This window comes from Rattus norvegicus, chromosome 14 (genome assembly GCF_021556685.1).
Source record: "Rattus norvegicus strain SHRSP/BbbUtx chromosome 14, alternate assembly SHRSP_T2T, whole genome shotgun sequence".
Classification (NCBI taxonomy): domain Eukaryota; kingdom Metazoa; phylum Chordata; class Mammalia; order Rodentia; family Muridae; genus Rattus; species Rattus norvegicus.
The window spans coordinates 85,018,868-85,043,642 of NC_141547.1; the positions used below are offsets into that span (position 1 = coordinate 85,018,868).

Consider the following 24,775-nt stretch of genomic DNA (forward strand, 5'->3'; position numbering starts at 1 on the left):
ATGAGAAAGGCTGAAGAGAAAGCTCATGGCAAAGAGCTTGCATCTACTTCCCTCCAGTTCTAGGGAACCCTAACACCTCTTATGACCTGCCCATGGTCACATGCAGGCAAGCACGCATATACATAAAACAAACTAAATAAATCAATCTTTTAAAAACTGGCAGAGAGAAAAGACTGTCGTGCTTTGGGGAAAAGGAAAGGAAGAAGAAGGGAAGGAGAAGGCACCAGCCTGGGTTCTTATCTACCCTGGCCTCTTCTCACTCCATCCTCACATTCCTGCCTTCACTAAGTTCCCCATGCAGCTCCTCTCACATCCATATCCTTCTTCCTCACTGTGGGTGATGGTCGCTGCAGCCCGAGCCAAGAGGTGAGGGGCAGGTTCACTTTCCACGAAAATCAGCTGTTCCTTGTGGAATGTGGGTGCTCAGAATTCAGTGTTATGAACTGAGTCACATGTTATCAGAACAAAATAAACTGGGCTGAATATCACTGAGGAAATACCAAGGCCAAAGAGGAAGCTTCCCACTTCTTAGGTAGCTTATTATGTGTATGTGGGTATAAGGAACTCTTAAAAATCAACAGCAAGGGGCAAAATAGTGCCATTTACAGAATACTTTGGTGGTACCAATTTTAAAATGGCCAAGATATCTACCTAAAATAAAAAGCCAATTCTTTCCCTTTTTTTATTTTTCAGAGGGGGAGATAAAGTCTCAGTGTGTGGCCCTGGTTGGCCTGGAACTCACTATGCAGACCAATCTGGCCTCAAACTCTCAAGAGACTCACCTGCTTCTGCATCCAGAGTAGCTGGATTAAAGATATGTGGCCACAGTCCTACAGAGTGCCTTCGTCTCTGCTCTTCAACTGTTTACGGACACGAATGGGCATTACCTCAGACAAAATTAGTCATTCTTAACTGAACACTGTGACCTGTCTCAAAGTTTGACCTAACTGTCAACATTTGGGTATACATTTCTTTTGTCATAGAATTTCAAGCCAGGTGTGGTGGCTCATGCCTTTAATCCCTGCAGACAGCATGGGAGAATCTCTGAGTTTGAGGCCAGCCTGGTCTACAGAACAAGTTCCAGGGCAATCAGAACTACATAGAGAAACCCCTTTCTTGAAAGAAAAACAAGGAGCTGGAGAGATTGCTCAGCTGTTAAGAGCACTGACTGCTCTTCCACAGGTTCAAATCCAAACAAACATATGGTGGCTCACAGCCATCTGTAATGGGATCTGATGCCCTCTTCTGGTGTGTCTGAGGACAGTGACAGTGTACTCACATAAAATAAATAAAATGTAAAAGAAAGAAAAATAGGCATTGTTGGCCAAATCAAATGAACACAGAACAGTAAGACAATATGACACTCTTTAGCTTCTACAGACTGAAAGGCAGGCTCGGGTGGCATATGCCTATATGACTAGCTGTTCCAGAGCAGTTACAAAAGGATCACAAGTTCAAGGCTAGCCTGAACTATGTAGTGAGATTAAAAAACAATAAGATGTACTTCAGATTTAGAAGGCTTACTTAGCTTGTATGGGTTCAATCAATCCCTAGATACCCCCAAATGGTTGTGTAAATATAACAGACTACATAAAACACACACACACACACACACACACACACACACACAAGGGGATTTCACTTTTCCGAGTTCTCATTCCTTGTGACCAACTGCAGACTAGACATCTAAACTGAGAAATAAAAAAAATAAATAAATAATTCCTAAGTTTCAAAGTTCATACTGTTCTCAACAGCATGAAGGTCTCCTGCCTCCAGTCCAGTCACACCCAGGGCATGAATCATCCCTTTTGCTCACATATCTGTGATGTATGTCAGCAACCTATTAGTCACTTAAAATCTCCCTGATTACCAGGTCAACTGTCATAGTATCACAGCTTGTATTCAAGTGACTCTTACTTAACTTACAAATGGCCCAAATTACTGTTATTATAGTATATTGTATGAATGTTTCATTTTTATTATTAGTTGTTAATTTACAAATTAAACTTTATCATAGGGGTGTGTATATAAGAAAAAATGCAAATGAAAATTGCTAGGGACTGGAGAGATGATGGCTCAGGGGCTAAGAGTTAAGAGCACTTACTGCTCTTGCAGAAGACCTGAGTGCAAGTCCCAGCACCTAGTGACTTACAACCATTTGTAACTCCAGTTGAGGGGATCTGACGCCCTCTTCTGACTTCCTTAGGCACCAGGCGTGCATGTGGTGCATACACAAACATGCAAACCATTCATACACATAAATAAATCTTAAAAGAAGAAAAGTTTAAAGGTTTGCTGCATTAGCTGGGGTGGGGGGGGGGGGGGAGGTGGTACTTGCAAGTCCTTGGAGACAGAGGCAGGGGAATCAGGACTTCAAGGTCACCCTCTGCTACAGTAAGTTTGAGGCCTGCTCGGTCTACATGAGACCCTGTCTCAAATCGTTTGATGTTAGCCAGTTTCAGACATTTGCTGGGTGTCTTAAAAGAAACCCTCTCAAGATAACAGGGAAAGCAACACTAGTATTTTAGAACTTTCCACAAAGGTGGAAGAATTGACTCTATAAAGTTTTCCTTTAACTTCCACACACACATTATAAAGGGAAACTTTAGAATCAGGGAATTTAGGATGGCCTGAGATCCTGGTGAGAATGAGAATGCTAGGACAAGTAGGGCACAGGGTAAAGGCCGGTGATCGCAGCATTTCAGAGGCTGAAGCTGGAGGACCATAAATTCAAGGCCTGCCTGAGCGACAGTCACACATACCTTGTCTTGAACCCAACAACAGCTAGATTTTGTTTACAGGATAACACACACCACCATAACGCTGCATACAATTTCAAGGCTCCTAGAAACCTACATGTGAATTGCGAATCAACAGTGTGGTCCACAGAGAGAACCATGACAATGCAGAACACATGTGTTGAGATGAGCAGAGATGGACGACAGAGAAACCCCAGCTATCGAAGAGAAGGCTAGACGGGAAGCTCTCTAGGTGGGAAGTCCACATGGGTGGAGACAAGAAACAAACCCAGAGTGAGAGCAAGACTGGCAGGTATCTCTCTACCCCTCCTCTGGGGAGTGGGCAAACGTAAGCACTGTTAAAACTGACAGTAACATTTCAAAGTTCAGTTTTATTTTAAGACAGGTTCTCGTGTATTCCAAGCTGACGTCTTCTAACACAGGATGGTTGTGACCTTCTGATCATCTGGCCCATACTTCCAGAGCATTAGCCACCAGGCCGAGCTTGTGTGGTGCTGAGGACTGAAGTAAAGTGCTTTTGGTTAGGCTGGTTGCTAATAGGAGTGAGACCTGCTCACAGGGGGCAGGATGGAAACAGATGGGCGAGCTGTGTCACGTGTCCTCTCCCTCTACAATGCTGTTAGAAGGGATTCTCCCAGAGCTGTGATGATGCTGACTGGAAATGCCCTTTAGTGGTAGGCAGAGCCCATGGTCCCTTCCTTCTCTTCTTGTCTCGATTCTACTTAGTCCAAGACACAGTGGATTATGGGTCATCTCTGAAACACATCTGTTGCGGTAAATACCTAGCACATCTGTAAGGTCCTCCAAACAGGCAAAGATTGTTTTCTTTCCTCTCTAGTTCTATCACAGTATCACTGACACTGCTACTTGGCAAAGAACATGAAATTTAGAGACACCCCCTGTGCCCCCCCCACCAGCTACTTCTATTTCTGCCATGCATTGATCTACATTTGCTCTCTAAAACACCTAATGCAGTAGGTTTAGTGATGTTACTGGGCACATGTGTGCACGTATGCACGGATATGTCTATGAGCTTGAGACCCCAGGCCAGCCATGGCTACATTAGCCAGACCCTAGCTAAAATGATGATGATGATGATGATGATGATGATGATGATGATGATGATGGTGATGATGATGGTGATGATGATACAGACAACTAGCTGAGTGACAGGGGAGTCCAGGAGGCATTCTCTCACCTACCAGAGAAGCTTATTAAAGAGAATCCTTTGGAGTAAGATCTAGAGATGTAAACTGCAGTAAGTGTATCAAAACAAGCACGCAGTTGTCTCCTTAAATGGAGTACACTAAATAAAAGTTCTGTGACCTCAGTTTTATACCCCTTAGGAAATTACAGATTACTATATACCCCAAATTAACTGGGTCACTCACAATGAGAACCCCCCAATATTAATACCTATATACAGACCATGGCTCAGGCATTATACTCTTCTGTTATCAGACAGTACAACAGTTCTGTGGGTTCAGGCTCATAGAATTATTAATGCTAGTTAGGTCCTCGTCTGACCCCTGTCTACAGAGCAGTGTGCTTAGACACAAAATGACTATGATGTCTTACAAGCCTAAAGACAGCTGCCAAAAGGCTCAAACACTCCCTCACGCTTCCCTAAGAGGCAGGGCAAGAATGTAGGGGGACCTTGACCCTGTGGGTCCATCAGCCTGGCCTGCCCAGGATGGGTCACTGTTTATTTTCCTTATGAGCTCAAAGTACTGGATACCCAGCTGGCACTGGAAAATGCATGGTCCCAGAAGTGCTGGCCTGCCTGTCTGCCTGCCTGCCTGCCCTCAAGCCTAGAAAGGCACTAGGCAGGTGGAAATTGCCCATGATCTGGCTGGCGCCTGCAGGCCTGGATCAAGTTCAGATTGCTTCATTCACCGTCATTCAGACCACTGTATCGAGCCAAATCACTCCACAGCATAGCGGAGTCTGCCTTTGTAGGAGACTAACTTCTTTCTGCTTCCCCCAGAAGTCCTCCTGCACCTGTAAGCCTTCTAACTGCAAAGATGCACAGCTTGGACTGCTACCTGCACTGCTGGATCCGAGACCCTCTGAATGATGGAGTACAGTCAAAAGAGCTGTTTACCGACTACAGCTATGACCTTGAGACCCATTTTCCTTTCTGTGACATAAAAGCATTAGTCCAATTATGTCATTTCAGATCTCAGAACCAGTAAAATCAAATAAAACAGTAGCAATGAACTGTTGAGAAAATGAGGGAAAAAATACAAACTATATGTGTCACTGTAATCTCCTAAGAACATTATTTGAGCGAGAAAGAAAGAACACTAGGAAAGAGGTAAAACCAGAACAAGTGTAGCCAGCTCACAGAACCACCCCCACCCCCACCCCAACACAGACAGGGTTTTAGATCCCGAATCCGCTTTTTTACTCTGGACAGTGGTCCAGTCCAGCTGAGCCCCCTTACCCTGACGTTGCGGAACATCCTGGGGATGTCCCCTAACGACAGTGAACCCAAGCATCAACTTCCAACGCAAGCAAGTCCAAACGCCAGAAACACACGTCAGGCCTGCTAAGCCGCTCTGCGGCCTCAGCCAAGCCCTAGGACCCCGAGTCCCCTCCCGCAGCTTCCCTGTTGCCCCGCTCCAGGATCCGTCTCCCCAGCCCTGACCGGCTGCTGTCCTGGCTGGTCCTGCCCGCGGCCCTGCGGGAAGACCCTGGCCCGGCTACGACCGCCCAAGGTCGGCGGGGGAGGCCGCGGGTCGTGGGCAGGCACCTGGCCGGACAGAGTCAGCCGGGGTCCGGCCGAGGCCAAGGGGGCGCCGGGTCATGAACACGCACATCTCGGCCCGCCCCTCACCCAACAGGCGCCCCCCGCGCACCCGGAGCGCCTCACTCACCCCGGCGACGCCATGAGCGCAGCGGCCTGGGCGCTCCCGCCTCCTCCGCTGCTTGCGCGGCTGCCGCTGGGCGCCGGGGAGGGGCCTGCAGGCCGCCCCCGCCCGCTCCGCTAGGGCGTCGGGCGTCGGGCGCCGTGGGCCGAGCTCCCGGTGGAGTGCAGGCGGGCGCCTAGGGCGAGGGAGAGGACGCCCAGGCCCGGGAGGACTAACAACTGCAGCCACTAGCCCGGACCGCTGCCCCAGGCTGGAACTCACCTGCCGAGCCAGACCTGCCCCGGGGCCACTGACAGCTGCCAGACTGCAGGGTGCCACCCTCTAGTCCCAGTATTCTGATGTTAATTTCTGTAAGAAGTGCCCTTTCATCTACCTCTGGGGTGTACAGGGTTATTTCTGTTCTTATGAAAAACAGTGTCTCTCCTGTTACTAGTTCGCAGCTGGCCTCCGAGCTGGTTACCCACTTTTTAAAAAAAAAGTGTGAATATTAAGCCTTATATTGTATTACGTAGAAATAAAAAGTTTAGAATTTGTGCAGTGGGGTTTCCTAGCATCACCTACAAGCTATGAATACCTGGGCATGTAAAATTTTGAAGCTAGTTTCAAAGACAAATTATATCTTTTAAGGGAAAATACCTAATTTAAAAAAAAAAAACCAACCAACCAACCTCTGGACTGTGTAGTGCAAACCACTGCTGGTGGCAAGTTTGTGTTATCACATTTTAAGTTGTTTTTTCAATTAATTTTTTTTCATACATTTTGGTCATATGCTTTCCCTTCCCAGATCATCCCCACTTTCATGTTCCTTCTCCTTATTTTTATTGAGGCAGGTTCTGTTTAACAGTGTCCTGCAAAGAACTTGCTGGGTAGACCAGGATAGCCTTGAATTCATAGAGTTCCATCTGCCTGCTTTTGCCTCCAGAGTGCTGAGAGTAAGAGTGCAGGGCCCAACATTAAGTATTAGTATTCTTTTCACCACTAAGAATATTGAATACCAAAGAGATAATTAAACACTTCGTTCAGTACCAGAACATCTAGGCTGGAAACTGGGTTGCCCAAATAAGACAGAACCTCTCCAGGGCCACAATTCCTCATTCTCTTCTTTGAGGACTAAATAGATGAGTATTCATTTGGTACTGGTTCTCTTTCCATCCTTGAATCCAGTCAGTGCTGCCGGACAACAAAGGAGAGAGCTGACAAATGTAGCCTGGGAAGGTCCGATACAAAGTACAAATCCATAGATTTTGAGAAAGGTTGAGGTGGATTCTCATGGCAATAATGACTACCACTAGAGGAGGCCAGACTGAAGCAAGTCCAAACAAACAAACAAACACCTAAATGGACTGTGCAAGAGAAGGAAGCCTCTTCAGCCAAGCTGAAGTAGTGCAGGCCTTCAGTTCCAGCACTCAGGAAGCAGCAACAGCAGGTGGATGGATCTCTATGGGTACGAGGACAGACTGAATCTAGCCTGGTAATGTGCGCATTATCTGCGTGTCCAGAGACTTCCCAGCACTGGATACCCCCAATCCCCAGTGAACCTATATAACCTATCTTTATGTAACTATACAAAGGGTTTCAATGTAGTCCCATCTTCTCTGTATTTAGCTTACTTTGTTCCTCAAGATGTATGTAGGCTTTGTTGTACATGTGGGATTAATTATCACCAGCACAGTTTTTACCGAATTGTAAATTTTAGGTACTTATACATACCTAAAATTACCCACTCGTAGTCAGACCCTTGAAGGTTGAGCCAACGTAGGTTAACCGAACTGTCTCCTTGTAGCAGCTTGTGTTCTCATGCTAATTATGTTCCCCACTCCCACCTCCCAAGTAGTAGTACCAAAGGAAGCCTGTCTCCAGTTGGTTTTTGACTGGTCAATAAAGTTACGGGCAGCCAATGGCTGGGCAAGGAAACAGAGGCGGGACTTTTAGGATTCCCTCGAAGGGGCCAGCGAAGGAGGAAGAGGAGATTCCACCGTGAGGAGAGCGTGAGAGGCAGACCACGATATAGGTGCAGGAGGAAAGCGGACCCAGGAGGGCTGCCTAGCAGGGTCCAGGGGAGCAAAGATAAAATATAGCTTTAGTATTAACTAAGGAATATCAGAGGGGACTGTGTGTTAGCCACATGGAGTTATGGAATGGCCCAATCACCGAGCTGTTTAAGCTGTTTACTTACTTGAAATATAAAGCTGTGTGCGTGTGTGTGTGTGTGTGTGTGTGTGTGTGTGTGTGTGTCTTTTGGGAATCTAGAACATTGGGGCAATAGTGAGAAGTGCATGGCTCCCGCCAGGAAGTATAGAACAGATTAACAAATTAACAAATTAACTCTTCTCCTCGCCTCCTACTAGTTCACTGCCTTCTGTGAAGGTCCCAGAGACACCCCGCCCTACATAGCCAATCTGCATAGTGAGTTCTAGGATAGGCAGGCCTACACAGTGAGACCCTATCTCAAAAAATAAGGCAAAATAAAAATAAGTAAATCAACTCATAGTTTCAACTTACTTTTTAAATCTTTATTTTTAAATGTGGCTTACTCTGCCCAGCCTGCCCACTTCAGTGCTAGGACTCCTGCACTTTTTGTTTTACACTTGCCCTGAAAGATTTAAAGATCACTTTTAATGAAGTATGCGTGTGTTGTGTGTGGCTGTGTACACACGATTGCAGATGACTATGGAGGCCTGAGGTATTGTGTCCCCTGACCTGGAGTCAGGCAGCTGGTTGGAAGCCACTGGACACCAGCTGGAACACAGCCTGGGTACTCAGCAGGTCCAGTACTGCTGAACCCGCTCATCTCTCAAGCCTTCCGATTGCATCTTTTAAGATTTATTTTTTATGCATCTGAGTGCTTTGCCTACATATATGTCTATGTTATCACATGTGTGCAGTGCCCACAAGGGCTAGAAGAGAGCACTAGATCCCCTGGAACTAGAGTTACAGATGGTTGTAAACCGCCATGTGGGTGCCAGAAACACAAGTCCTCTGGAAGAACAGCCAGTGCTCTAAACCGCTGAGCCAGCTCTCCAGCCCCTTGTGCTGCGTTCTTAATGGTGACAGAGGTATGCCTATTGCCTAGACAATAGAGACATATAATGCTATTCATTGAAAAAAATGTATCCCACTTTATACATCTTATATTGAGTAAAATGAAAAAATAGCATATTCATTTTAATTGACAAATAGTATTATTTAGAAATATATTTAGTTATCTACTCCCAGTCTCACTTTAAAAACCAAAACTTTTACCTATGCTAACCATGTTAGCCCAAGTGTGCTGTGAAGTAACTTGTCAACATTAAGTAACTACAACCATTTTCATTTCTAGAAAATTTTCATCATCTGGAACAGAAACTGACCCTTTAGATATAACTCTCTATTCCCACTTTCCCCACCTAGAAGCTCTGTTCTGCTATAGCTGTTGAATGTTCTCTTTCTAGGGATCTATTTAATGGGATCATAACTGTCCTTTATGACCAACTAATTTTACTTACCTATAATAAAATTCTTTTCAGTTATTAGAATATTAGGCTGGCAACTGGGCTCCACCAATTTATTAACTATAGTTGCTCACAATGTATTCAAGGTTCATCTTTTTGTGTTTTGTCTGCTCAGATTACCAAAAATTATCAGCAGACTGGGTGCCATAGTCAACGTGGCAGGAGTTCTAAAATCTATTTGTTATTTTCTGGTTAGATCCTTGTGCCCTCATAGAACCGTTTCTCTGCTCATACATGAAAGCATGAATAAGGAGGGAACATAGCTCTCTGTGGTGTTTTCTCATCTTTTTCTTTTTTAAGCTGCTGACGTCATTTTAGGGACGTCTTATTTTTATGTGTGTGGGTGCTCTGTCTGCAGGGATGTAATTGTATCGATGTGTGAAGTACCTGTGAAAGTCAGAGGGCGGCGTCAGACTCCCTGGAACTGGCATTGGACAGTTGTGAGGTGCTACATGAGTGCTGAGAACAAGCCTGGATCCTCTGCAAGAGCAGGGTCAAGCTCCAGTTTGCGGTTGCTTTTTTTTTTTTTTTTTAACTGCACAGTCAGAAGCTGAGTGAGGTGGGGTCTTGATGCAAGGGCACCACTCCCTGGATTCTAATTCACACCTTCTCTCTTTCAACACCAGCCTTGGTGCCAACATTACATTTCCGTGTGTGTGTGTGTGTGTGTGTGTGTGTGTGTGTGTGTGTGTGTGTGTGTGTTTACATCTGTTGTACATTTGTGTGTCTTTTTGCCCCGTTTGTTCTGTTTCACTGTAGACTACATAAGAACAATTGTGAATAACCACATGATAAAGTCAATATTAGGCTGTCTTGAAATTGCTACCAAAAAAAGAAAAAAGAATAGTTTGTTACTTTTCAATTTACCTAAGGTGGATTCTTAGGATACAGGGGAGAAAACAAAACAAAAACAGCCCTAATCTTTTGCAGAATATCACAAAAATGGCCTCTTAGCACTTGCTAATATTGCTCCCATCTGAAACTTCTTGAGCCAGGGCCTACATAGTTCATACATAGTTCACACTCAGAACTATTGTCTTCTAAACTCCTACTAGGGTAGTCTGTTAATTCCCGCTTACAGCTCCAACCACTTTCCCTGTCCAAAGTCCCCAAACTTACACATTCCTCCAAAAAAAATTTTTTTGCAAGGTCAGGCTATATAGTACCCCACTCCTGGTACCAGCTTCTGTCTTAATTTTCTGTTACTATGATAAGATACCATGACCAACGCAGCTTAGAGAAGAGTTTATTTGAGGCTTATGGTTTCAGAGGTTTAGAGTCTGTGACCATCATAGCAGGGAACATGACACCAAGCAGGCATTACACTGGAGCAGAAGCTGAGAGCTCACATCTGAGGCACAACCATGAAGCAGAGAGAGAATGGGGGGATGGTATGGTCTGTTGAAACCGCAAAGCCCATCCTCAGTGACATACTTCCTCCAACATGGCCACACCTCCTACCCCTTCTCAACCAGTTCTACCGACTTGGGACCAAGCATTGAAGCATATGAGCCTATGGGGACCACTTTCATTCAAACAGTCACAAGCAGCAAGGGCTTTTAACCTCTGATCCATCTTTCCAGTCCATCTTCTTTTCTTATAATCACACAATCCTATCAGATTAGGGCTTTATTCTTATGATCTTATTTAATGCTAATTACCCCCTTAGAGGAAGGTCACAGAGTCCTGTTCAAAGTTAGGAATCTAGTCTAGGATATTCTAGTTTTTCAACTATATTATTATTTTCTTTGTTTCTCTTTCTTTTTTTAAAGGTCAGATCTTGCTGGCACCTGGGCATGATGGTGATGCCTTTAATCCCAAGCACTTGGGGGTGCAGGACAGGCAGGCAGATCTTTTTGAGTTCCAAACAACCTGGTCTACAAAACGAGTTCCAGGACAGCCAGGACTGCTAAACTAGCTGAGACTCCTAACAGTGGGGAATGTGGATCCTGAAGTGGCCACTTCCTGTAGCCAGGCAGGACTCCAGGGGCATAAGGATAGCAACCCACTAACAAAACCTTTGATCCAAAATGTGTCCCTGCCTGGAAGAAGTGCAAGCACAAGGATGGAGCAGAGACAGAGGGGATGGCCAAGGCGATGAGTGATGCTCTGCTGTGCTCACAGACAGGAGCCAGCACGACTGTCCTCTGAGGCTCTACTCACCAGTGGCCGAAACAGAGGCAGTGACCCACAGCCAAACGTTGGATGGAGCTGGGGAGTCTTACAGAAGAACTGGAGGGGGCTGGGGATTTGGCTCAGTGGTAGAGCGCTTGCCTAGCAAGCGCAAGGCCCTGGGTTCAGTCCCCAGCTCCAAAAACAAAAGAATAGAAGAAAAAAAAAAGAAAAAAAAAAAAGAAAAGAACTGGAGGAAGGATTGAGGGACTCCAAAAGAATAGGGACTCCACAGGAAGACCAGCAACAGTTAGTTAACCTGGATCCTTAGAGCAGGGCTTATACCTGACTCTGTTGTCTGCCGGTGGACCCTGCTCCCCTAGCTGGGCTGCTCTGTCTGGCCTCAGTGAGGGAGGATGCACCTAGTCCTGCAGTGGCTTGATGTGCCAGGATGGGGGTAACACCCAGGGAGGGTACCCCCTTCTCAGAAGAAAAGGGAAGGAAGACCTGCGAAAGGAGGGCACTGGGAGGAGATCTGATAGTGGAGTGTAAAGTGAATAAGTAAATAAAGAAAAAAGAGCTGGTGAGATGGTTCAGTGAGTAAAGGCACCTGAGAGCACGCCTGCCAACCTGAGTTCAACCCCTAGGACCCATGTAATGCTGTAAGAGGAATACTGTAACGAGCTATCCTCTGACCTTTACGAATGGACCCTGCACAAATGATTCCTATGCCCACCCCCAAATAAGTAAAACGTTTTTAAAAAATAAAAGGGGGGTTGGGGATTTAGCTCAGTGGTAGAGCGCTTGCCTAGCAAGCACAAGGCCCTGGGTTCGGTCCTCAGCTCCGAAAAAAAAGAATAGGTATGGTAAGAAATTTCTGTAAACTTGAATTATTCAATATTTTAGGCAAGTGCTCTACCACTGAGCTAAATCCCCAACCCTCTATTCAATATTTTAAAAACCAACAAAGTTTATTTATTTAATTTGTAGTGCTAGGATTGAACCCAAGACCTTGCATACGCTAAGCAAATGGTCTGCCACTGAACAACTCAATGAAAGTTTTTATTTATTTTATTCACTAAAACTTTTAAAAGATTTGTTTATTGTTTTATATTAGGAGTGCTTTACCTGTGTATGTCTGTGCACTACATACATGCCTAATACTTGCAGAAATCAACAGGACATTGGATCCCCTGGCACTGGAGTTATAAGCTGTCATGTGGGAGCTGGACATGACATCCTCTGCAAAAGTAACAGTGCGCTTAACGACAGATCTGACTCTTTAGACCCAAAATGTATTATCTGGCCCTCCCTCCCTACTTGCTCTAAGTCAAGGATGGCTTTGATCTTCCTGCCTCCACCCCAGTACAGGGGTTACAGGCATGAGTCACCTCAACAGGTTTATGTGTTGCTAGGAGCTGAAGCTAGCTAGGGCTTTATGTGTGCTAGGCCAATCCTGCCAACTAAACTCCATCACCAGGCCCCAAAGTTGTTTCTTGGGGTTGGCGATAGCCCAGTTAAGAGCATATACTGTTCTTCCCGAGGACCTGGGTTCAGTTCCCAGCACCCATGTCAGTCAGCTAACTGCAGCCTGACACAACCCCTGCGCTTTTAAGATCCAAGGTTGCTGGCCTCAGTGGGCACCCAAAATCATATGCACATACCCACACAAACATAATTAAAAAGCAAGTTTTGTTTCTTGAAAACCAAAAGTTGGCACACATTTGCCAAATTAACAAAGGGGGAAAAGGCATACACAACTAAAATCAGAAACATTAATGGAGACATTGCTATTAATCTTACAGAATCAAAAGAACAGTTGTCCACCAACGAATTAGATAATCCAGATGAAATGAGCAAATTTCTAGAAATAGATTATTTTTGAAGTTATTAATCATCTTCTTATCACTGTAACAAAATACATAATAACAATTTAAGAAAGGACACATTTATCTCTGTTCATTTGAGACAAAGGCTATCATGGCATGCAAAGTGTGGTGGCGGGATCATAAAAGAGCTGTTTATATTGTACTGACTACCAGGGAATAGAGACTTGGCCAGAAGCTAAGCTAAGCTAACTCGTAAGGTCCCTTGGGAAGTCATAACCCACTTGCTTCAGCTAAGCTAGGCCCCATTTCCTAAAGGCTCCCCAACTCCCCAAACTGTGTCAGTAGTATGCGAACACGTAAGCCATTGGGGACATTTCACTTTCAAACTGTAACAAATCAAGTTTTAAAGGAAGGAAGGAAGGAAGGAAGGGAGGGAGGGAGGGAGGGAGGGAGGGAGGGAGGAAGGAAGGGAGGGAGGAAGGAAGGAAGGAAGGAAGAAAAGTAAGTAAGTAAATCTGGGCCTGCAAGATGGCTCAATGGGTAAAGGTAAAATCAGAAATGGAGCACAATCCCATGACTGAGGACCTAAGTTGATCACCAGAACCCACATGATGTGTAGAGGAATTTTAACCCAGCAACATGGCTGCTCTGGCAACGGATCACATCCAGAGGTATGGTCTGGTTGGAATGCAGATATGCCACATAACTTCAATCCCAAACAATGAAGTCAGTTTGTAGAAGGAAGCAGCCATGTTTGAAAGTGATATCTAATTGAGGGGCAGACAAAGTGATGAATCAGAGAAAGATCTGACAGAATGAGTAGAGTTAGGGTATGCAATCTCTCAGGAGAACAGCACAGGAAAGAGAGAGCACATCGTAGAAAGAGAAGATGGGGCAGTTTTACCACAACAGTCTTACAGAGAAGGGTTGCAGCAAAAGACAAATCAAGTCAGAAAAGTAGAAGGAGGGGGTTGGGGATTTAGCTCAGTGGTAGAGCACTTGCCTAGGAAGCGCAAGGCCCTGGGTTCGGTCCCCAGCTCCGAAAAAAAAAAGGAAAAAAAAAAAAAAAGTAGAAGGAGCCAGAAGATTAGAACAGATTGCCAGACTGAGTTTGAAGCCGAGCCGAGCAGTTTAGTAACAAGCAGAGTGAAGCTAGTTCCAGAGCAGCTGAGTTGAACCAGCCATGAAGAGATCGGAAAGAGCTAGAAAGGGTGAGTTTATTCAGCACTGAGCCTCCAAGACAACAATTACATCTGGCAGGTAAAAGACAATTTTACATTTGGTGGAAGGGAAGAACCAACCCCCACGAGCTGGCTTCTGACCTTCCGTGGACATGACCACAGACACACACACATATAACTAAATGAAGAAAAGTCCCTGGAAATCCAAATGACCCTATAAGAAGTAAAACTACTGAATCACTTATTAGAAACTCCCAAAGTCTAAGACCAAATGTCTTTACTGGTGAGTTCTTCCAATTTTTTTTAGATATTTTAACTTCAATCCTGCTCAAACTCTTCAAAAAATGAGAATGAAATAAATAAAGCTATATAAAGAAAATAACCTATGGACCCATTCCCTCAGAATTTAGTTACAGAAATCCTGAAACCGCCAGCACTTGGAAGGAGGTATAGGTAGATCTCTGACAGTTTGAGGCCAGCCAATAAGCTTCGCTTCCCAGACATCCCTCCCTGGAGTGGGTATTTAAGGTCCGCCCTAAGAAGTCGGTACATGCCACCCATTTTCCATGGTGACAGTCAGTAAACAGTTTAGAACCATCGGCTGTCTGTTTCATCAAGAATCGCAGTGGGCAGCAGAGGGGTCTTTGACTGCAGAGCCGCTGCCTAAGTCTCCCGTAGAAGGCCCCTCTGCGCTCCCAACCAACCACCACCAAGCTAAGGACAGTCACCTCCGAGCTAAGCCAGAGCTTCCCTCCATCCTCACAGCCGCCTGCAGGCCCCCAGCTCCATTTTCAGCTCTTCTGTGACTCCCAGAAGCGCCTGGTATCCTAGAGTCTGAGATCACCATGGCATCATCGCAGACTTGGGAACCCATGACACTTCGTTCCTGACTTCTCTATGTGGTTCTCCAGCGGCGACTGGGGGCCCAGAAGTCAGGGACTACCAGCTCTGACATCCCCACATCTCAGACTGCACCCCTCCCCCAGTGGTGTCTCTGCCCTTCCCTGAATCCCTGCACCTGCAGGTGGCAGCGTGGGGTAAATGCAGCCAAACTTTTCACCTCCAGGAAGCCATGCCTTGTAGTGGAGCAGAACTCAGATCAATAATCACCAGCAATTATTTTTATTCAAGGAGGCAGAGTCCTTCAATCAAACCCAGAGCTTGGGCCAAGTCTCCTTGATCAGTTTGCTTGGTGGATAACCTGTCTTCGCCTTCTGAGGCCAAAACTGAAGTTGCAATACCCACTTAGTATTTACCTTGGTGATCAGAATTCCTGTCCTCGCACTTGCTAATCAGACACTTAACGGCTGAGCCGTCTCTGTGTGGTGACAACTTTGGAACTCGGTTTCTTTGAAAACATAAAAACATTGTAAGAATGTGCTTCCATTTTAATCCAGGTGTGGGGATGTGGGGCTGCCTTGAGCCGTCCCCAGTAACCAACTATGGCTTGCCTCATGCTCTAGCAGAGGCACGGTTTCACAAGCTGCAGATACTTTCTATGATTTTGTGATGCTAGGAATTCTGGGAACTTTTCAGAGGATATATAAATGCTAGAGCCCCTATTTTGGGTGGGTGGATGAGGTTGGTTGTGGTTGTTAGTAACCACAGTCAAAAAAGAAACAAAAGGAAAGAAATGAGATTCAGGGATTTTTCCTAACTCCTCTCTCTTTCCCTTGTATCCTTGTTTCTACATCTAGTGATAGAGGATGAAACAAAGGGGATACAGGGTAGGAAAAGAAGAACCCACAAAGTAGCAAAGACCAGTAATACCTTAGCCCCTTTATTCTAATCTCTCTCTCTCTTTAATGTGGTCTACGTAGTCCTCCTGGTTGTTCATGCCCCAAACTCACAGATATCTACCCACTTCTGCCTCCCAAGTCTCTCTCTCTCTCTCTCTCTCTCTCTCTCACACACACACACACACACACACACACACACACACACACACACGCACACATGCACACACACACACACATACATAACATATATGCATATATTCAGTTTATAGAAAAAAATACAAGTTAGGGAGGCTGTGTAACAGTTAAAGTGAGCTGAGAGATGTACAAGTGGAATCTGTCCTGACAGCACAGTGAAGCACTGGTGTGATGGTCTGACTAAGAATGGCTCTAGACTCATGTAGTAGAATGCTTAGTCATCAGAGTGGTGATACCTAAGGATTAGGAGGGATGACTTGATTAGAGGAAGTGTGCCACTGGGAGTGGGCTTTGAGGTTTCAAGAGCCTAAGCCAGGCCCAGCCAGGGGCTCTCTTCCTGCTGCCTGCAAATCTGGATGTAGAACTAAGTTACTTTTCCAGAACCATGCATGAACTATATACCACTGTGCTCCCCACCATGACAATGGATTAAACTTCTGAAACTGTAGGCAAGCCCCAATTAAATGCTTTCTACAAGTTACCTTGGTTATGGTGTCTCTTCACAGCAACAGAACAGTGACTAAGACAGTGGGAAAGAAGCTGTTGTTGATAGCGTTGAAAGGAAAGCTGCAGAGTTCCCGCACCAGGCCACAGGCAGAACCAGGTCTAAGGGCAGTTCAGGTATAGACGAAGCAAGCCAGTACGGCTAGCAGCAGTCAGGTAGTTCATGTCAAGAGTGGACCAAGACTCACAGAGGCCCCAAGAACAGTCCAGAGTTCTGTCTGTCTGTGGACCTTGATACACACCCAAGCATCAGGTAGTAGAGGAGGTGGGCCATCACCATTGAAAGGCTAGATGTCTACCACTTTTTGGGGTCCTGGTTGAGGACCTTTTCCCTGGGCTGGCTTATGTCAGAAGAGTTTTTAAGCCTAATTTGTTTGGTATCTAATCTGTTTGGGGTCTCAACTCACCCCAATAAATTTACAGGATGGCACCCTCTCTTCTGCCAGGAGTCAGTCATTAATCAGCTTGTGCTGCATGGGTGGTACCTACCCCTATTGTTGACAGATAGTGGTGTTTACTTGTACATCCAGAGCAAGATCCTTCAAAGCTGCTTACAAAAGTTCTCTCAGGGCAACCCACAGACTGGCAACCACTGTTTTATATACCATGGGGTGACTTGGAGTAGAGGATAGCCTGATCTCAACAGTGAGTGCAGGGCAAGCACTGCTGTGTAAGACCTTCGCTAAGAAAGCACAAGAGTGGGAGAAAAGATTTGCAGGGTTTTGGTGTGTGTGCTGTGTATACTGGGCATATACATGCACACATGTGTGGGTGTACATGTGAAGATCAGAAAACATCTTGTAGAGTCAGTTCTCTCCTTCCTTCAGGTGGCCTCTGGAAGCCTAACTCAAGTCACCAGACTTGTGCAGCAAGCAAGTGCCTTTACCTGCTATGCCAATTTGCTGGCCCATACAGGAGACTTGGAGTGAGGGTGTGTGCCCTTGAAGGAGATCATGGGACAAGCAGTCTCTCTCTCTTTTTCCTTCCACTTTCTGGCTGCAGTAAGATGAACAGCTATGTCTTCCCCACATGGCTTGTATTATATACTGACTTACCACAGGTCCTACACCAGCGGATGGTCTACCGTGTGTGAACCGACTGCGGTTGTTTGTCTGTTTGTTTTGGGGGATGAGGTTACACAGCCCAGGCTTCCTTCAGCCCTAGAGATGCACCTGGCTCCCCCTCCCAGGACTGAGGTAAGGATATGTATCAGCACACCGGACAGACTTTGCTGAGATCTTTATTTCAGATACTTGCAACGGTGACAAAACCTGCTTGCCACAGCTCCAAAACAGGTCTTAAGATTTTTTATCTTTTTATTATGTGTATGTGTGTCTGAGCAAGTGAGTGAAGGTAAGTCACAGAGATCAGAGGCATTGAATGCCCTGGAACTGAGTTAAAGAGCAATAGTCACTTCATTACCAAGCCGTCTCTCCAGCCTTTAGAATGCTTTTCTTGAGGAAATGTTATCTTGTTGCACTACTGTATGCCTCCCCAGCTTTGCACCACAGAACACTGTGAGTCGGAAACTGAGCAGTTACAGCTGTCCAACCTTACGCGTCTTCAGGACTGTGAACTACATTCAAATACAAAAACTGAGTCACGTGAGAGTGTAGGCTGAACTCAAATTTAAGATCCCTCTACCTCCACTTTCTAGGATTCTAAGCATTGTTGTATTGATTTTTGTGGCAAACTACTCTGACCAGAAGCAACCGGAAAAGGTTTACTGACTTAAAATCCATCACTGAAGGAAGTCAAGACACAACTTGAAGCAGGCCTGCTTTCTATTCCATGCAGCATCACATCCAACCATGAACTCCCTTCTCAAAGAAGCAGAGAAGGGACCACAGGGGCTGTTGCTTATTGGCTGGCATGCAGGCTCATGAGCTTTCAGATACTCGAAAGTCACCTTACTAGAGGATGAGCAGAGCCCTCCCAGATCAATTAGCAATCAAGACAATATCCTTAGGCCACACTAATCTAGATAATTCCTCAATTGGCATTCTCCTCAAGTGATGCTAGTAGGTGTCAAGTCAGCTGATAGCTAAAGCTGACCAAGACAAACATGGACCAGCCTGGCTTTTTGTTTTGTTTTTAACCCAGACAGAGTTTCTCTGTGCAGCCTTGCCTGTCCTGGAACTAGCTCTATAGACCAGTCTGGTCTTGAACTCACAAAGATTCACTTGCCTCCCCAGTGATGGGACCAAAGGTGTGCACCACCAGCACCAGGCTGCCTTAACTTATGTACATATACTTTTCTTAAATTTTCCACATTATCTTTCAACTCTGAACAACTTTAAGAATTGATCTTTGAGAAGGAAGGCAAATGAAATGGCCAATAAGGAAAGGAATTGCCACCAAACAAATTCAATCCCTGTGACCCACATGGTGGAAGGAGAGAGACAACCCACCTACCTATCCATACATCTACCCACAAATAAATAAATGTAATTTTTTTTTTGGTTCTTTTTTTCGGAGCTGGGGACCGAACCCAGGGCCTTGCGCTTCCTAGGCAAGCACTCTACCACTGAGCTAAATCCCCAAATGTAATTTTTAAAGATGTATCTTTTACAGGAGTCTGAAAAGATAGCTCAATGGTTAAGAGCACTGGCTGCTCTTCCAGAGGACCTGGGTTAGATTTTCCACAACCACATGGTGGCTCACAACCATCTGTGACTCCAGTTCTAAAAGATCCAACACCCTCTTCTGGCTGCCACATTTGTGTACAAACACAACATACACATAAAAATTGTTTTGTTTTGTTTTTTTTTTTGGTTCTTTTTTTCAGAGCTGGGGATCGAACCCAGGGCCTTGAGCTTCTTAGGCAAGCGCTCTACCACCGAGCTAAATCCCCAACCCCATAAAAATTGTTTTTAATCTATCTTTTAAAAAGTCTAGGGCTGGAGAGATGGCTCAGTGGTTAAGAGCACCGACTGCTCTTCCAGAGGTCCTGAGTTCAAATCCCAGCAACCACATGGTGGCTCACAACCATCTGTAATGAGATCTGATGCCCTCTTCTGGTGTGTCTGACGGCAGCTACAGTGTACTCATATATAATAAATAAATAAAATATTTAAAAAGTCTAATGTGTGAGCATGCTTGCCTGAGTATATGTGTGTGTGTGTGCGTGCGTGCGTGCGTGCATGCGTGCGTGCGCGCGCGTGCACACGACTAGTGCCTGTGAAAGGCAGGAGAAAGTATTAGGATTCCTGAACTGGAGACAAGTATGGTTGTGAGCCTTTATAGGTGTTAAGAAGCAAACAAGGGTCCTCTATAAGAGTAACAAGTGCCCTTTACTACTAAGCCATCTTTCCAGCCACCAAAAGTGTTACTTTGAACTTGTTATCATTGTCTGAGACATGGTCTCACCTAGTCCAGACTAACTTAGTATGCATCAAAGAATGACCTTCAATTTGTTTCTCCTGCCTGCATTTCTCTTCTCAGTGCTGAGGCCACAGCTGTGCAGGTTTTTTGCTAGAGTTTTCGTCATGTAGAGATGCCGTAATTTGTTGTTGTTGTTGTTGTTGTTTCAGGAATACACCTGTGTCCTTTCATTTTCCTTTTGAATGGTTCATACTTTTCTCTTTATATTCTCTATGATTTCTTTATAGGTGTATTTAATCTAATAATGTAGTAACACTCCCCTTCCTCCAGATGTTTTGTTGTTGTTGTTGGGTTTTGCTTGTTTGAATAGGGTCTCATGTAGCCCAGGCTGGCCTTGAATTTGCTATGTAGTCAAGAATGATGATGAGTTTCAGATCTGTTTGTCTCTTAAGTGCTAGAATTACTGGTGTAAGTCATTAGGCCTGGCTTTTTTGACTTAATACTTTTTTAGACTATTTTATGTGTGTTTTGCCTGCATGTATGTATGGGTACCATGTGTATACACGGTATCCAGAGGCCAGAAAGACATCCCCTGGAACTGGAGTTCATATGGTTTGTGAGCCATGTGGGAGTGCTGGGAGGAACCTGGTCCTCTGCAAAAACAAGTGCTCTTAACCACTGAGCCATCTCTCCAGTCCATGCCTAGCCTTCTGTATTATTTCTGCAATTCATACATATATCTAATATTATTTTGCAGTACAAAATATTAAATGTTATATATAAGCACAATAAAACATTTAGAAAGCTATGGGCTAAGTCACCAAGAGAAGGTAGAAATTGAAGTTTTCATTTTTTACTTTATGGAGGTCTGGGTTAAGGTTTTTTTTTTTCTTGGATTATGAAAATAATCAAATTCTTGGGCTAGGCAGTAGTGGCATACCCTTTTATTCTCAGCATTTGGGAGACAAAGGTAGGCAGATCTCTATGAGTTCAAGGCCAGCCTGGTCAATGGAGCAAGTTACAGGTCAGCCAAGACTACACAAAGAAATCCTGTATTGAAGAACCAAAAGGCAAAAATGAAGAAAAAAATTCCTGGGGAAGACCTTGAAAATCAGTCATTAAGGTCTCAAGAAATGGCTCAGTGGTTAAAAGCACTGGCTGCTCTTCCAGAGGACCAAGGTTCAAATCCAAGCAACCACCAAGTAACTCACCAGTGTCTATTACTGTAGTCTCAGGGCATCTGACACTCTCACGCAGACATACATGCAGTCAAAATACCAATGCACATAAAATGAAAATAATCATAAAAAAAGAAAATCAATCATTAATGAAGCCAACTCACTGAGACTTATATTCTGATATAAATACATAATCAATTACAAAAAACTTGGAGTCACTTTTTCCAAGATGTGTGCAGGGGGTTAAATAGTATGGGACGGGTAGTCCATGAACTAACATTTATTTTTACTCTAGGGTTTTGTTTTGTTCGCTAGGTAGCACTAACTGCCCTTAAATTCACTTATCCTCTGACTTCTGCCTCCCAAATACTTAGCTTACAAAGAATGAGCTGATTTTTTAATCATGTTTTTAATTTATCCTTTGAGGATTTTATACACTGTATTTTGATCATATTCTTTACCCTCCCCCACATCCCACCTACCCTATATATCCAACTTCATGGTCTTTTTCTCTAAAACCACAAATACATGAAGTCCAACTTGTTTTGAATGACTACTCCTGGAATGTGGTTGATACACCCAGTGTTACTCCATTGAAGGAAACTGATTTTCCCTCTGCCAGCAGCCTTCACTTGTAGTTTTTTGACTATGGTGGGTGGGCCTTTGTGTCCACTTCCCCTTTTCAGTGCTGGGATTGTCTGACTTGAGCAAGTCTTGTGCATGCTGTCAGTCTGTGAGTTCATACATACACCTGCTCTATGTGTCTGAAAAAAAAAAAAAAAAACGCTTGCCTTGAAGTTATCCATCACTTCTGACTCTGACAGGCTTTAACAATCTTTCTGCTCCCTCATCGACATAGATCTCCTGAGGAGTAGGGTGTGATATGGGCTGAGTGTTCCAAGTCTCTTATTCTCTGCAAGGTGATCAAAGTTGTGTGTGTGTGTGTGTGTGTGTGTGTGTGTGTGTGTGTGTGTGTGTGTGTGTGTGTGTTTGGGAGGGAGGGAGGGAGGCAGTAGTTGGTTTTTGCTTGCCTGATTTTTTTTTTTTTTTTGAAACAAGATCTCAGTATACAGCACTATATAGACCGGGCTGACCTCAAACTCAGAGATCCGCTTCTGCCTCCTAAGTGCTAGGACTAGAGGTGTGCACCACCCTGCCGGCTCTGTTAGGTTTTTTGAGACAAGAACTCACTTTGCAACCCAGGCTGGCCTTGAACTAACAGCAGTCCTTAGTCTCAGCCTCCCAAGAGCTGGGATTACAGTCACAAGACACCAACCCCAGTTACATTTGTTTGTTTATTTTTTAATGGGATTCTACATGTTGCCCAGGTTGGTCCCCAGCTCTCGATATCCCTGTCTTAGCATCCAAGTAGCTACAGTACAAATGAGAGCCTCTGCGCCCAGCTGGAAACATGCACCCAGCTGGCCTGTGAAAACATGACTCCAGAAGGGAAATCCTGTACTTAAGCTATCTGAGTGATGTTCCAACTAGCTTTCAAAGATTACTCAAGAAAAAACAAGGAAGTTTTGCAGATAAAAGTAGGCCACGTGGTCTTGAGAAAGTGTGTGTTCCTGCAAAGGACCCAGGACTACATGGTGGCTCACAACCACCTTTAAACTCCAGTCCCAAGAAATCCAACTCCTCTTCTGGCCTCTTCAAACTGCTGTGGATGGATATGTACATACATTCATACATAGGCATACAGGCAAATATTCATACATATAAACTAAATCTAAAAAAGGAAAAAGCCAAGACATAAAGATATAGATGATGAGGCTGGAGGATGGTTCAGCGGTTAAGAGCACTGGCTGCTCTTCCAGAAGTCCTGAGCAAAATTCCCAGCAAACACATGATGGCTCACAACCATCTGTAATGGGATCTGATGCCCTCTTCTGGTGTGTCTGAAGACAGTTCCAGTGTACTTATATATAAAAAATATATAAATAAATCTTTTTAAAAATGTAGAAGGTACAGGATGGGTGGATCTCTGTGAGCTGAATGAAGACCAGCCTATTCTACAGAGTTCCAGGATAGCTACAGAGAAACCCTAGCCCTGTCTTGAAACATCTGCCTGCCTCAGCCTCTGGAGTGATGGGACTAAAGGCATGAACCACACCACCACAGCATAACCAACGTTAAGGAAGCAAAGCTCACAGACAGCAGATCCTGAGGGATAACAGGGAGCCCTGGATGTATTCCCACAGGCCACAGGGCTTCCTTGTAGAGTTTTGGAAAAGGGTGAAGTTTGGTAAGGTTTCTATTTTAGAGGACAGTTCATGACATGTGTTTAGGATGAATTAGGGGAATAGATGAATAGAATATAGGAATATGGCTGGGAAACCATTTAAGTGTCCAATTCATTATTTTTGTTTTGGGCAGGAACGTGGTGCAGGAATGTGACAGAAGCCAGAGTAGAATGTCAGGTGTCTCCTGCTACTCTCTGTGCCTTGCTGCATTTGACACAAGGTCTCTCACTTAACTGGAACCTCACTGTCTAGGCTAAGCTAGCTCCAGGGATACTGTCACCCCATCTACCCAGTGCTGGGGTTAGAGACATGAGCAGCCAAGCTCCACTTTTTATGTGGGTCCTCATGAACTCAGGTCCTCATGCCTGCACCACAAGCACTTTTTTTTTTTTTTTTTTGGTTCTTTTTTTTTTTTCGGAGCTGGGGACCGAACCCAGGGCCTTGGGCTTCCTAGGCAAGCGCTCTCTACCACTGAGCTAAATCCCCAACCCCACACTTTTATTTAGTATCTCAACTCCTATTTGTTTTAAATTTTCCTTTGGGGCAATTTTTTTTTTTAAAGACATGGTCTTACTCTGCAATCTAGGCTGGCCTCAAACTCACGATGTAGCCCAGCCTGATGTTAGAACACCTGTGGTCCAGAGCAACTGCATTAGCATACCCTATTAAGTATACCTGTCTGGGGGGAAAAATAAATAAACATATATATATATATATATATATATATATATATATATATATATATTCCAGATTCTTTACTATGTGATAAGCTGATACTTTGTATCAGCTTTGATACTTTGATTTTACCGCATTCTATTTCATTTTCAAGATGTTGGCTATAATCTATTACAGCGATTTCTGACATAATACTAAGTTCATTACTACTTGGTCTTAAACACCTCAGCTGTCTTGGGAAAAGGGAGGCAGAGTTTACCTTGGGGTGTGCACTTCCAGGTTGAGGCTCAATAGCGTCAGTGCATTAAAATCACCTAAGTCCTACTGAAAATGCAGCTCTCCAGACATGTAGATGCATTTGTGCTCAGCACCTACGCGTATTCAGAAATACCTGTAACACTTCTGCCCAGAAAGCATATAAAAGCGAATGTATACTTACAGAGCTGACAACCACTAAGCTCGGGAGTTAAGTGACAGCCTGGGGAGGAGCCCAGGTAGGGGCAGAGAGCATTGCGTGTGGCACCTGCGGTGTCAGGCACGTCCTGGTGCCCAGGCCCTCGCCTAGCAGAAACCAGAGCCACAGGGCCCAGTGACTGGCCGAGTAACTGACCGTGTGCGACAGGGTTCTCAGACCCGGGGACTGCTGCGCGCACAAGCTACCCACAG

At 44.8% G+C, this 24,775-nt stretch overlaps 1 protein-coding gene across 8 annotated transcripts in view; it reads right to left on the reverse strand.

Moving 5' to 3' along the window:
- Urgcp (upregulator of cell proliferation) overlaps positions 1 to 24,762 on the reverse strand; it is a 44,079-nt gene extending 19,317 nt beyond the window's left edge. For 3 of the 8 annotated variants that reach the window (XM_087583445.1, XM_087583438.1, XM_087583436.1), the window contains exon 1: positions 5,639 to 5,703. Coding sequence is in view for 2 of the 8 variants with exons in the window: in XM_087583436.1 (XP_087439562.1) it covers positions 5,639 to 5,652 (14 nt within the window). In the remaining 6 variants the exon portion in view is untranslated. 8 annotated transcript variants of the gene reach the window in all.
- Between the last annotated feature and the right edge of the window lie 13 nt (positions 24,763 to 24,775).